The 15,578-nt window shown below is 39.1% G+C and overlaps 1 protein-coding gene across 1 annotated transcript in view; it reads right to left on the bottom strand.

The window, feature by feature from the left end:
- Window positions 1–5,518: 5,518 nt before the first annotated feature.
- The window catches only part of TSHZ1 (teashirt zinc finger homeobox 1), a 56,212-nt gene continuing 46,152 nt past the window's right edge, over window positions 5,519–15,578 (bottom strand). Inside the window, exon 2 of the mRNA XM_073331778.2 lies at window positions 5,519–10,065. Within this exon, the coding sequence (XP_073187879.1) occupies window positions 6,890–10,065 (3,176 nt within the window). The 3' untranslated portion in view covers window positions 5,519–6,889. The remainder of the gene's footprint in view (window positions 10,066–15,578) is intronic.

The raw sequence follows: 15,578 nt of genomic DNA, 5'->3' as shown, positions 1-15,578 counted from the left end.
CTTCTGTGTATCTTATAGGGAAGACAATACTGACAGTGTTCAAACAATAATAAGTGTATTAAAAGTGCAATCTAGGTAAGCCTTTAGGGCCATACATTAGTTTGCTAAAGCAGCAAAACAGAGGCATAATTATTGCTTAAGCTCCTGTGTTCCTACTTAGAAAGAGATTTTTGTATAATAAAGGTCAAAACAGAGATTATTACATTTTAAATCAGATAATTATAACTTAGACCCTACAGGTTTTCTGTGGTGTCCTAAAACTTTTGGCTAATTATTTATTATAAATTCCAGTGTCACCTAGAATTATCTGTTTTTAATTAGACAAGAACATAAGCCCTGCTGTATGAGAGGGTGAGCTCTGTTCTGCTGTGGGTCAGAGAACAAAGGTAATGTTGCTTTAAAATTATTCAGTGTCAAGAACCGTATAATATTATTTATATATATGCATACACACACACACACACGTTTAAAAGAGATCAACATATTTTGAGAAGACACGAAGAGTTGTTATACTATGATAAACTTAGTTAATATCTACTTGTTTGTTGATTAAAGTGCAGTGCTTCAATACATGACCTTATTCCAATGGAGAATGGGGTGAAATGAATGGGGGTATTTTTATTTTAATTATAGCGGATGAAATACTGTCCCCACTGAAGTCAGTGGGAGTTTTGCCATTGACTTCAATGCAGCCAGAATTTCATCCAATGTGTTTCTAATGCATTAGTTTCCCTTCCATGCTGTACTTTTTAAAACCTAGGTAATAATCAATTACAGGCCACAGTAAACAAATCAGACTGGGGCATTAACTGATACAAGGAGTCACTTGCAATGATCACATTCCCTTATGGTTTATATAAGATGAAATACCACTGTGAAGAGCAATGTAACAAATGCCATATGAATGAAGGATTTCAGACTTCACAAACTCATTTAGATGATACAGATGCTCTAGGGTTAGCATCATTTTGTGAAGAATGTATCTTGGTCCAGTTGAAGGGACCTCATATCGCCATTTGGCTCTGTTTTTGACAGTAGCTTAGTGAAAAGTCCCAGTCTCAAACCAATTTTGAGTATCTTTGAACCAACAGGTTAGCATTGTGAACACTGATACATAGCTAATGGACACTGTTACCATTGTAAAGCCAACTTCAGAAGAGATAATGATGACTATGAAAATATGATTACACATATGTGAGAGACTCCTGTTAGTCATAGTTAAACATCAAGACCCCCTTTTTGTCCCCCATTATTTTAATCCTCGTTGCTGCATGTGGCCTCTAGGACTATGTCTACTCTGCAATTAAAAACCCACGGCTGGCCCATGCCAACTGACTTGGGTTCACAAGGCTCCACCTAAAAGGCTGCAGCCTTAGCTCTGGGACCCTCCCACCTGGCAGCAAAAAATGACCCACCCCAAGTCTAACAGCCTGGGTCAACTGACTCGGGCTTGCATGATTTGTGCCGCAAGGCTAAAAGTAACAGAGTAGACATTTAGGCTTGAATTGCAGAGCCCACATGGGGGAGTTACAGCACAGCATTTTGGTGCACACTGCTATTCTCAGCCCCTGGGACAGTGTAGACAAAGCCTACATTGAGAGAAGAGAGGGGTTTCAGAGTAGCAGCTGTGTTAGTCTGAATCCGCAAAAAGAAAAGGAGGACTTGTGGCACCTTAGAGACTAACAAATTTATCTGAGCGTAAGCTTTCGTGAGCTACAGCTCACTTCATCGGAATGCGTCCGATGTAGCTCATGAAAGCTTATGCTCAAATAAATTTGTTAGTCTCTAAAGTGCCACAAGTCCTCCTTTTCTTTTTGAGAGAAGAGAGTTACTCAGATTAGAATCTGGTCAAGAAATTGGGGCTAACATTCTATTCGTGTAAGTGGTTAAAAAGAAATTCTGTTTTATTTTCAGCGAACAGATGGCAACTCCCACAGCCTCCTAACACCATGCTGGGAGAGTAGTTCACTATTCAGTACTGAGTCAGAGAGAAGAGTGCCACCTACTGAGTTTTTAAAACCACCTCCCACAAAATCTGGGCTTTCCTTGGAGGTCTCCCATCCATAACGCTAACCAGGGCCAACCTTGTTTAGCTTAAGAGATTTGACAAGCTCATATTTCAAAATGGCTTGGCTGTAGGCAAAATCTGATACTTTGTAGATTAATCATTTTAATTTAAGTTTAATTCCTGCATTTTTGTTCCACTGTACTTGAATATATTTGTATTCTTAGTGTTTTCAACTGCAAGGACTGATTATGTCTGGGCTCTTATCCACCAACATAGTTACCTAGAGAAACTATAACAAAATCATGTTGTAGACTACATAAGTGAATATATAACCAACTGGTATTTTATTTAAAACAAAAACAAAAACAAAAACCATTCCCATCCCTTCAGGATTGACTTTAGCAGCATAGTTACCTCTTGAAACTTGCAACGCAGTGGTTTGCATCAACCTGAAAATAATAATAAAAGGAAGTACATAGGATACAAAACCCAACTTGCAAAATAGACAAACCAAGACCTTCACTTGTGAGAACAGATAACTGGAGAAATGTAAACACTAAAAATGTATTGTTGACAAAATGTGGCTGCACAGGTCTTGGAAAAGAAATAGACACAATAGATTTTGAATGTTTAACAGAATAAAAATAGAAGCTTACAGTATGTACACAGTCCCTGAGGCCCTTACAGCTTCCTTTCTTCATGAGTGGTTCTGAAAGGTTGTGCAGGTCACTTCCATACACAGTAGCTGCTGTTATTAAGAATAGTACAAACTTACCTTCGCTTTATGAAATGAAAAGAGAATTGATCTGCATGCTTCTAGCATCAAAAATTTAAAAGAAAAAAAAACTAATTGCATATTACTTTTACTCAATAAAAAAAGAATTCATTTGGAAATACAATACTCAATCAAGGGCCACCATTGAAAAGATTAAAGATCATATTGCTTTTTTTTCTGTGTCCTTTTGTTAGATGAGTCAAAAAATCTGAGAATTCAAACATCACACACACCATTTCTATGGTACAAAATGTTACATCAACGCAGTCACAGGGGACAGCTGCTCATTTATTCTAAACAGACTTTGTTCAGGGCCAGGCTTGAATGATGAGTCATCGATTCATAGATTCCAAGGCCAGAAGGGACCACTGTGATCATCTAGCCCGGCCTCCTGTATAACACAGGCCATAGAACTTCCCCCAAAATAATTTAAAAGAGCATATATTTTAGAAAAACATCCAATCTTGATTTAAATATTGTCAGCATTGGAGAATCCACTACAACTCTTGGTTAATTTTTCCAGTGATTAATTACTCTCACCTGTAAAACTTTATGCCTTATTTCCAGTCTGAATTTGTCTAGCTTCAACTTCCAGCCAGTGGATTGTGTTATACCTTTCTCTGATAGTTTGAAGAGCCCATTATTTGTCCCTCACATAGGTACTTATAGACTGCAATCAAAATCCACCTTAACCTTCTCTTTTGTTAAACTAAATAGATTGAGCTCCTTGAGTCTATCACCAGTGCCAAATAAAGAGGTAAAACAACCTCTGTACTCCTCCTTGAGATTCCTGTTTATGCAACCAAGGATCACATTAGTCTTTTTGGCCTCAGTGTTGCACTTGGAGATTATGTTCAGCTGTTTTGCACCAGGATCTCCAAATCCTTTTCACAGTCACTGCTTCCCAGGATAGAGTCCTCCAGCACGTAAGTATGGCCTACATTCTTTGCTCCTAGTATATACATTTACATACAGCCATTTTAGAACACATATTGTTTGCTTGTGCCTAGTTTACCAAGTGATCCAGATCATTCTGTACTTGTGACTTGTCCTCTTCATTAGTTACCACTCCCTCATCTTTTGCATCATCTGGTAACTTTATCGGTAACGATTTTGTTTTCTTCCAGATCATTGACAAAACTGTTATATAGCCTAGGCTCAAGAACAGATTCATGTGGAACCCCAGTAGAAACACACCCGCTCGATGATGTTTCCCCATCTTTTAGATCTATCAGTTAGCTAGTTTATAATCTATTTAATCCATTCAATCTCAGTCTCTATATTAAAAATCCTATAACTATCAGAATTGAAACAGCCTTGGCCATGCCCTAAACACCTCTCAAGGGAGTGCAGAGAAGTTAATTTGCATGCAGTGTTTCAAAATGAGTTTTAATGGATTTACATTAGATTTGAACCCACTTTAGATGTATTATTTCTCCCTTTTCACTATCTACTCACTATCTCTACTATTGTACTGCAATACAGTATATCCTATAATCATATGTTTGCAGGCCTGTGGTAAAGTAAACAAAACTTCAAAGGGTTATTATGAAAAGGCCTAATTGTTATTTTTCCTCACCACCCCTTGGGCCCAAAGTACATAATCATCCAGTAATTGAACTGAAATGCCTAAATGGCTGGATCCCCTAAAGGACATAGGTATTTATCAGTGAAGAAAGTAAAGAAAATTTAACAGACCCCTATGGCATTCTCCTGCACTAGTAGAAATACTATGTAAATATAGCTGACCTGGACCTGCTAGGCTCTTCTGAAATCATTACAGGATACAGAACAATGCTTGGCTGTTATGGGGACTGTAAATAATGTAAAGATAAGAAACAGAATTAAGCTGAAAACAGAAGTCTCAATTTTAAAAAAAATAATTTGTGAAGAATTAAGAAGAGGGGATAGAAATACACCTATAACAACAGTGTCAATAATACTATGTGAAAGCAAATCCCCAAAGGGCCTCACATTTAATAGCCCCTCCAAAATGTGTATGGATAGTGGATCCCAGGCTTTCACTTACTGTAAGTGTCATAGAACTCATGAGATAGAGCACTGAAGGCCCTGACAGCTCTCTTTTACATTCTAAATGACATCTGCATTCAACAGAACAGAAATAAAGATTAAGAGAAACACCTCATACGACTGTGCTCAGCTTACCTCAAAATGTAATATTTAAAAAGTACAGAGAAACACAGGTCTGTCTTCTTGTACTGTAAGTAAGAACTGGTGTCAAAGCCTCAGAGGTCTTCATTGCTGCAGGAAAGGCAAGTACCACAGTATCCAAAGGACAATGGGAGCCTAAGCCACAGCATCTTACTCAGCCAAAACTCCTGATGAAGTCAAAAGGAATTTTGCCTGAGGAAGGGGCTCATCAGCGGGCTCTGAATACACAGCAAAAATGGTTCCAAGTACGTTTACACAGCACAAGATTAACATGGCAAAAGATTCTCAGCCCGTCTTACACTTCAGTGATCAATAGAATGCCCATTACTAATTAATAAAATCACAATGATTTTGTACCTGTAGGAGGGTAACTTACTGCAAGTATACTTTAAGAGGTTATTAATACTTATGGCTTAGAACAAAATATGTCAGCATACAGATCGTGAAGAGATTATTTCAAATATATGTTTGTTGGTTGATTGCATAAGTGATACCTCTTATTGCTTGAACAACACCTCAAAGGCAAAATAATGATGACATGACAATGTATGTAAATCAAGAACTGCATGTGGGTTTATTTTACACTTGAGAAAACAGTGGATTTAATTGTGTGAACCAAAATGTACTGTACAATATTAATGATAAAACATCAAAATGTATAATTCATAGTGCATTGCTTGCTTTATTTTTATTTATTTATTTTTGTCAGATAGTTCCTTTAAGTACATGCATCTGGAAAGATGCAGGTGCCAGTAAAATTTCTCTATTTAAATCAAGCTGCAGGAACTAAATTTTATTCAAAAAGTGTGGTTTTACATTATATACACAGAAGTCGAATATAAAATGACAATATAAAAAGTTAAAAGAGAAAGCATACAGCCAGAAGGTACAAAGAAAGTTAAACAGTTTAAAATGGTACGATATGTAACATGTATTTTTTTAAGCTGATGCTGGCAATTTACAAGGAATGGAATCCAACATTTGCCCCTTTTTATGTTTTGTTTTTTGTTTTCATTTACCAATGCAGCACACTATAGAAAGGTGAGCTTGTACCAAAGCTTAACATTTGTAAATAACTATAAACTGCAGTATTTTACAGGGAAAAAAAGCATTTTTACACTTTTTTTTTAAACAACAGCTTGCATACTTTTTTTGCCAAAAAAAGTGGCAATTTTCAGCATCCAGAGGGTTTGGGCATAGTGGCAACTTGGTTTGCTATTTTATATTATTTTTATTTTTATTATTTTTATTATTATTATTAAACTCTTACAGTTGTGGCTTCCTAACCCCGTGAGTACTAGATAGCTTTCCTTCGTCCAAGAACTGCATGCATCTTTTCTCCACAAACCAGTTCTGCGTTAAAAAATGCTCATTCAGTTTAAAAAAAAAAATCTTTAGTACATTTTGTTTTTGACATAGCTTTGATTTGAATGAAATCCCTTTAAGCCTCTTTATTTATTTAATTATTTGGAAAGGCACAGAAATGCTATTACAGTTCTTCGAGGGTTAAAACTTGACACTACTGGGTTCTGTGACCTTTATTGTCATGGCAACTTTGCAATTTTAGGATGTCTTTTTATCATTGTTCTTTGTGTCTTTCTTTACTGCTAAATTAATGTTTCTCAATAGTGTCTCCCACTATATTCTATAAAAGATAGCTTAACATCAAGGACAGATGTTGAAAATAAAGGTCAGACTTTTACTCACAAAAAAACCAAAACAAAAGCAAAAAAAACCACCATGCACAGATCAGACAAAGAGCATATAAATATAACTACAAAATAAGTGTAAGAAAAACCAAGGTCCAGATAGGCAGTTCAGCAACAAAAGTAAGACTGATTTCAGAGGCTCAGGTCAGGCCTAGTGCAGTACTATGAAGAAGTTTAGTGCAATGTTCCCATGGTCACTTGCATACCTAGCTGCTTATCTGGACGCTATTGTTTTTCTAACTCAGTTACATAGATCAGATGGTCCTCTGGGGACTTGCCGTGTGTTTTACTAAGGTGCAGTTTGACTGCGTGCTTACTTGCAAAAGTTCGGTTACAGAGCTTACACTGGAATGTGGATCCCAAGTCCTCCTCAGAAATTCCAAGTGAACCCAAAGTCTTGTTCGTGAGGACTTTTGAAACATTCTGCTGTTCTTGAATCTGATTTAGTGGCAACTTTGACAGATCCTTCAAACTAAACCCTAAATGTGTCTCTAAGTGACTTATGTACGTAGAAGCAGTCCTGAATTGAGAGGCACAATCATTGCAAAAGAAAACAGGATGTCCTGTGTCTAGGTTCTTTAAAAACTTAGTTCCACCTGTCCTCCTTAACTGATACTTCACATTGGCCAGCCAGTGGCTAATTGTGGTCATGGAAAGACCAGTAAACTTAGAGATGTGTACCCGCTCCTGTGGACCGAGGTCTGACATAATATATTTGCCTTCTGGTGTCTCCCTCAAGCTGGAAGCAAACTGTGCTTGAAGGATCAGAAGATGCTGAGGGTTCCAGTTGGACTGCCTGCCTTTCCTCTTGTGTACTGGTGACAGCTCATCCAGAGCTTCCTCAAAACTGCTTCCATCAGCATCCGACTTCTCTGACACAGTAGACGGAGTCGAAGACTTGGGTGTCAAACGCCCGGTGAGATTTTTCACCATATCAGAAATATCCATTAGGGCGCTCTCCCTTAGAGGAGAAGAGACAGAGTCAGCCACACTGGAAACAAGAGGTTTGCTTTTGGACTTGGTTAAATCAATGGGCTGATCACTGTTTTCATAGTAGTACCGGTCGATGGCATCAGCCTGCTTGACCGGAGTGGTCGGGTAAATAGGTTTGTCCAACATACTGTTGCTAATTTTGTACAACATGGCCAAAGGGTCCAAGGAGGGGCTTACTGGCTTAGAAACTTTGCCTAGGTGGGTATTCATAATGGACTGTAAAGCACTCAATGGGTTAATGAAAGATGGCTCAGGCGAATGATCTGTGATGATTCCTAAATTATTACAGCCATTTGCGACTTTTGCTTTGAGTGGCTCTGTACCATTTGGAGTATGAGCTTCAGCTGGACTGTCCTTTTTGACCTTCTGAACTTCTGCATTGGCACTCTTTTTCTGCTGCTGTTTGTTGTTTATTTCCTCTGATTTTGGAAAGTCTTTGTTTTCTTTAGCAGCAGGTGATGTTGGTTTAACCGGAGAACTCTTCTCTTTCTCTGCAGGTTTTTCTTCCCTCTTTACATTGATTTTACCTGTAACCTTCTCCACCAGCTCCTCCATCGCAGACACATTACTCTTGTGAGGTGGGGGTGTGAGACTACCTGGGGAATGGACAAGTGCACTGTGTTCCGATGACAGTGATTTTACACTACTGGCATAGGATGGCTGCATTTGAACACTCTGCACTGTGGGTTGTAGGGACTTTACTGTTCCCGGTAGCTGGTAAGCTGCATGAATGCTGGGGTATCCTCCCCAGGAAGGTGCTCCATTCTGAGCCTTGCTGATAGCTGTTGTCACTGTGTTCTCAAGGGATTTCAAGATGTCTATTCCACCTTTAGGACTGTCATCCAGATCCTCCTCTCTGAGGTACTGATATAAAGTTGTTGGCTCAAATTTTTCCGTAGAGTCCTCACTCTCCTCTTTTATCTTTTTGTCTGTTTCAGTGACAACCACCTTTTCCTTTTCTGGGTCCTTCTTCTCCTCAGAGTTTGTAGACCCAGCTGGAGAATCAGGATGCTTTTTAATGTTGGAGGCTGGTAGTCTCGTATGGGTGGTGGGTGGCAAAGGTATGGACTGTATCTTTTCCTCCACCACAGGGTCCAACACTAGTTGTTTTCCTTTTTTCGAGGCGGAGTTGGTCACCTTCAAAAAATGACCAGTGACCATCATATGAGCAGTAAGTTGCTGCAACGTGTCATGAGAACTGCCACATTCCATGCATTTCAATATCTGGGCTTTACGGGCCTCAAACTGCCAAGTGTAGCTAGCACCATTTTGATAGCCATAGCGATTGTTTGGAGTCACATAGGGATTGGCAGTTTTCTGATCCTTTGCAGACTCACTCAATGCACCCTCTCCAGTGATCCCTGGTGGCTCAGGTGAACAAGGTGAAGCTAAGTCCTGAAGTGCTCGCTTTTTGGTAGAAGGGACCAATTTAGTGATGGCTGGTACTGGTTCCTTCAGAGGCACTTTCTGGTAATGCTTTGTTTTTATCATATGGACACTCAGGTCTTGCAAAGATTCAAATGAATGCCCACAGTACATGCATTTCAGCACTTTTTGAGCATCCTCTTTGCCTTCCATTTCCATAAGTGAACGTTTTCTAGGCTTTGACCACCGTTTGGTCTTTTCAGATTCTTTATCTCTGTTGTCATCACGGTAATGTCCAGTTTCATTCATATGCACTGTTAGCTCCACCAGTGTGTCATAGGCTGCACTGCAGTCTTTGCATCGAAATTTACTAGCACCGGTGAACACAGACCCATAGAGTTTATTGTTTTGCCGGTAAAGCTGAACTGTGCTGAACAGACTAGGCTCCGGGAGAAGTCCATATGAAGAAGTCTGCTGCAAAGTTTTCGCTAATGCAGCTTGGTGCCAGTCATAACCGGAGCCACCACTGTTACTGTGACTAGTATTACAGTTACTCGTACTAGTACTGGTACTCGTGTTGGTACTGGTACTGTGGGAGTTGGTGCTAACATTGCAATTGGTGGTGTTTTCATTCTGGCTGATTTCATTGGTGCTGGTCGTTGGACTGGATTTCTTTAAGTCCAAAGCTAAACTGGACCAGCAAGACTCTGAGAGTAAATTTGCATACACAGCTTTTATTTGTGCCAAGCTGTCCTGTGGATAGGAAGCATTGTCTGTGCACTGATGATCCTCTCTCTCTTCTTGAGAGGAAGTGCTTTTGAAATGGGCCAGTCGATCACTGTTTTCACTAAACGGCGAACCATAGCCTGCATCTTGATTAGTTGCAGAGCTGACTGGGGAGTTCTGGTAGCTTTGAGCCTCTTTGAGCTCTGTTTCTTCATTGCACAAATACTCACTCTCCTGGATGTCCAGAGATAGCCCGTCATCCTCCACTCTGTCTTCATCTATTTCCGCTGCCTTCAACTCCTCCTCAGGAACATATGCTTAAAATATAGAAAAACAAGACACCGTTATGGAATGCGCACATTTTATATCACTGCCATCTCTTAGACTAAACACGTTAACCATGAGGCCAAATTTTAAAGGTACAAACAACACATCCCCACCACTTACACACTCAACCTGTACACCCTTAACTTAATGTCAACCTTAACTCTTAATAGGTAGTATTAATTTTTATGCTAGTAGAGTAACATGCGACAGACAGTACCACAATAGTCACCATTGTTATGTTTAAAAAGCATTAAGCTGATTCCTCTCCTCAATACAAGAGTAATTAAATAGAGCAGTAGTCAGGCAGTGAGATACATTATGTGTGTACAAAGCAGATGTGTGAGGTTGACATCTGTTCCATGAACCTAGGCTCTTAGAATCACTGACTGGACTGATCCCATTTGCTGAAGCCCTGTAGCAAATTGACCTCAGCTGCACCCTCAAGGGCAATCTCCTTGGCAAAATCAGTTGCAGACAACTGACTCTAATGGAGCCATACTTGGCAAAAGTGTCAGGTCAATTATTGAGGAGGTTCCTGGTGGCTTGTTGCATTGGGTTCATTAGAGAGTGGCGTAATCTCACAGCTCTTGGCTTGCACTGGCATAGAGCATTTTTTAGTATAACATTTAAATGGTAAACTGACTTAAAGAGGACAACATAGGATAACAATTATTATTGTTCTGTATGAACAGGAGATACTTTGTATCCCCCTACACTATAACATGGCATGGGTGCCACATTACTATTCTGGCAAGAGCCATTGGTAGCTAAAAATAAAATAAAATGAGTGAGCTGAATATTTAGAAGCGCTAAACATAAAATGTAAGACTACATTGATTATTGGCTTACAGTAAATATCAAACTTTGCTATTGTATTGCCATCTGGTGAAACTCTACAAATTACATGTTCATCTGTATCAAACTATTTTTTAAGCTAGCAAAGGTGATATTCATGAGCAGATGCCACTATATCAAAATACATTTACTCCAAGGGCCCAATTCACAAAAGTGGCTTACATGCACCTAAGTCAGAGGTGGGCAAAGTATGGCCTGCGGGCCACATCCAGCCTGCAGGACCCTCCTGCCTGGCCCCTAAGCTCCTGGCCCGGGAGGCTAGCCCCCGGCCCCTCCCCCGCTGTCCCCCCTCTGGGCGACTCTGGGCAGCCAGGCAGTGCAGTTGCAGAGCCGCGGCCTGACCTGGTGCTCTGGGTGACATGGCTGTAGTGCCGCCAGCCACCGGTGCTCCAGGCAGCGCGGTGAGGGGGCAGAAGGGGTTGGATAGAGGCAGGGGAGTTGGTGGTGGTGATCAGGGGTCGGGGTGTGGATAGGGGTCGGGGGGGGGACACAGGGGTTGGATGGGGCAGGGGCCCCGGGGGGGGCAGTCAGGAAGTAGAGGGGGGTTGGATGGGATGGCAGCGGGCAGTCAGGGGTGGAGGTTCCAGGGGCGGTCAGGGAACAGCGGGTGGTGGATGGGGTAGGAGTCCCAGGGGGGCCGTCAGGAGACAGAAAGGGTTGGATGGGGCAGGAGTCTTGGGAGTCCATCAGGGGGTAAGAAGCAGGGGGTCGGATATGAGGTGGGGGCTGGGCCATGTCTGGCTGTTTGGAGAGACACAGCCTCCCCTACCTGGCCCGCCATACAATTTTGGAAACCCGATGTGGCCCTCAGGCCAAAAAGTTTGCCGGACCCGACCTAGGAGATAAATGTACATTTTCATTGTATAGTAGAAAACATACATGTACAGTTTTGCCTCCACATTTATAAAAGAAGCACTTGGCCAGAAAAATCACCTTGGTTGTGGAATGTAGGTGAGTTTATGTGCAAGTCAAAGTAGAAAATAAACATGGGTTGAGAACAGCTTTCTGACATGGAAAAAAAATATTTTTACGTTGGGTGAATTGCGCACAGAGCCATTCTAAAATGTGTGCAATTCCCTTGCAGGAAGAAAGGTTGAAAGAAAGCCAGAAAAAGGCACTTCTGCTCCAATGTGATATGAAAAAAAAGAAACAAATAAAATAAAATACACTTATCACCCTAGGAAGTTTTAGTTGTTAGGTATTAATACAATTTGTGCCATTTTTCACAAGCAGTTGCTAATTCTTTCATTTCCAGAATTTTTCCCCTTTAAAAAAGCAAAATTTAATCCTCCCATTTTAACAGGAAGACTATTTAAAATGTTTGTTTTTACAGAACAATAGTATCTACAATCACTATGTGACACTTCTAAGTTTACAGTAGAGTCCTAATACACTCCCTGCACAACTATAGCCCCATATTTCAAGACAAGGGGATATGTGACTCATCCACTTCCATCCCCCTACCACTGTAGTGCTGTTCCTTATCATGTCCTCCTCAACCCTCTACCCAGTCTATAACTGCCTGTCTCATTCTTATCTCTGGAGATACTTTTGTTTTACTAAAAACGGTTACAAGTTAAAAATGACACAGTTTCAGGTAAAGTCTTATTAAAAGGGTAGCTGAGCCACAAGCCTTTTATTTAAAAAGTATGTAACGGTATCAGGGAGGAGGAGGAGACCGGGCAAAACAGAAGAAGCTGAAGAAAAGGCTCAGAGGGAACCAGAAAGGATGATGTTCTCCAACAAAGAAAAAGAAAGAAAAAACTACTATTCATTTATTCTGTAGAAATCTCAGCTCTTACAGTGTTACCACAAGAAGGTCACGAAGGGCCCACAATGTATTATAGCCTTGTAATGCTGTTACTTTTATAATTTTAAATTGTGTGTGTGTGTGTTGTAGCGGAATCCACTAGCACAGCTGTAGTTAAGAGTCTGTCAGCACTCGCATAATACATTCCTGTTTTCAGGTATTTATAACTGCAAAAGAAAGCATTTTATAGGAGGGCAAATATAGACAATTATGGAATCTGGGACCTTTTTTTCTGACAGTGTTTTTCTAAATTAAAATTTCCAGGCTCACAGTACATAACATAGACTAGGCCCTTCTGGCATTTTTTCCTTACATATAAAAATATGAGCTATTAATGACTGACAGTCAGTTACTATGGAGGAGCTGAAACTTAATGGGACATATTTTCAATTGGTATAAATTAATGTAGCTCCAGTAACTTCAACTGAGCTATGCCAATTTACACTAGCTGATAATTTAATCCAATGTTTTAATAAACATGACTAACTTCTTCAAGTTGCAGATCGGTGCTACAGGTCAACAATCTGCATGACTGGTCCAGTAGGTCATTATTATTTTTCAAAAGTGGTAAAAAAAATTACATTTTTAGTAATTACTGTAAATACCTGCTTCAAATCAGTTTCTATATGTAAGTGATAACTGATCCAAATTATATATATTTTTTTCTGTTTAATTTATGATGATCTTTCGTGTCGATTCTCATACACTGTTGATTGGTGGGGAAGTTTCTTTTATCTCCACCAGAAAGGGAGTTAAACTATACCAAAAATGTTTAAGTTACGTGAAATGTCTGGTGCTAACCCACTAAAACAAAGAACCTGAGTGTTAAAATGAAATTCCATCTGTCACCTTCTTTCTTACTCTTAGTTTTTACTGAGACTACTACAAGGGTGAGTTCTTTTACATGCCAAGATATACTGAAATACCTAGCTAGAAAGTGGACAGAGAACTTTCTGCCTTAACGATGATTTTCCTTTCTTTCAAAATTTAAAATCAGATCCTGAAAACAATCCAAATTTTTATATATATGTATATATCTACACACACACACACACACGCATGCAGTTATTATAAATAATTTCTAAACAAACACACACATACACACACAATGCACATTAAGTAATATGGTAGTTTATTTGAATTGTTTTAATTTATATTATTACCATTAGAAACTATTTCATTGAAACCCTCTGATTATTGTTGAGATAAATATAATACTTTTTATTCAGGACTTTAATAATGTTTCTAGTAAGAATATTAATACAAACAACAGAATATGATATTTCACAAGGTCAATTAAATTTTCTAGTCCAGAAGTTTTCTATGACAGATATTACAGAAAAACAGAAAATAAAGACAAAGTTGTTACTTTTCAAAAATATATATTTACTAAAATTTCCCCCAGGGAAATCTGATGAATAAGTAGGCGTTGGAATTCTCTTTCCACAGTTATTTGTATAGAAAAGTGCTATTATCCTAACTCAAATAAAACAGAGAAACTGAGATTCTCTCTCTCTATTTAAAAATAACAGACAGACAGACAAATGGACAGAAAGATTCCAGTCATTTTTTTTTAAAATGTTAAAACAACTCCCATCAACCTTCTACATACACTTCCTGCACCTACAAAGATGTTGCAAACTGTGATACTGGGTAACATGTGTGTCCTGCAACCACACAGAAATATACAGAGCAGCAATAAAAATTCATCTCCAGCAACTTCACTATACCCAAAGCAGAAGATATTTTAGTGCATAATGTTGCCAATCCCTCTCTCTCTGAAAAAAAATCATCAAATTACAGACACAGGAAGAAATAACTAGCGATTGGAAGTGGTCTGCTTTTCTTTTTACTAAACCTTGTTAATATTTCTTGCCCACAAGATGTGCCTTCTGGATGCCAATGTTTCCCCATAGATGTACTATCATCTCTGAACAGCATTAAAATCTGTGCATTCTAATGTAAGTGGACATGAGGCGCTATATATCGAACATGTTAGTGGTACAGCACATTGTGTTTGCTTCAGTGAGAAGGTTTACACTATAAATACACATCCATTGTCTGAAGAGGCAAACACACACTGGAAATATATAAATGGTTTTAAAACCATTATATTTTTTCATGAAAAATATATAAAATAATTTCTTAATCCTTAGCCCAGTACTTCCGAAGGAATTTCTCTCTAGCCTAGATATACTTTTCCATTTATAAAAAGGATTGTAGTATTCAGACATTATTTTAGGAATGGCAAAAAGTGATAACTGTAGAGTGAAAACTCTATCAAAGCCAGACAATAATGGATCAAAATATAACCGTAAGGAAAAAATATCAAAGTATTTAAGGCCCCAATTCAGTAAAACACTCAACTATGTGCATAACTTTAAGCATATGCTTATGTCCCATTGAAATCAATGAGACTTAAGTATGTGTTTAAGTGTTTTGCTGAACAGGGCTTGGGCATAAAGTTCTTTGTTGAATAGGCCTAACCGGGGACAAAATAAATCTGGTATCTTTATGAACCATCACAATTCAGCACACAACAGGTGTGTTTTCACAGCATCTGATGTTTATCCATCCAATAGAAAACAGCAGCTGAAGTTTCCACAGTTCTGTACTGTCATCTGGCATGAACCAGGTTCCCGAGTGGGGGTGACTTGCACATATGTGAAAGCACCTTTCACACCTCAAAAATATGATTAGATAGACAGATAGACAGATAGTGTATATATTTACCAATATATTTTCAGAGTATAATATTATTAGTGATTCACAAAAGAGAATCCAAAAGCCCACATTGTAAGGCGTTAAGATACCTGCTGGAGGATTTGAAAATTTTCC

Source organism: Lepidochelys kempii, chromosome 2, assembly GCF_965140285.1.
Source record: "Lepidochelys kempii isolate rLepKem1 chromosome 2, rLepKem1.hap1, whole genome shotgun sequence".
NCBI classification, from domain to species: domain Eukaryota; kingdom Metazoa; phylum Chordata; order Testudines; family Cheloniidae; genus Lepidochelys; species Lepidochelys kempii.
This window is presented reverse-complemented; position numbering and strand designations above follow the sequence as displayed.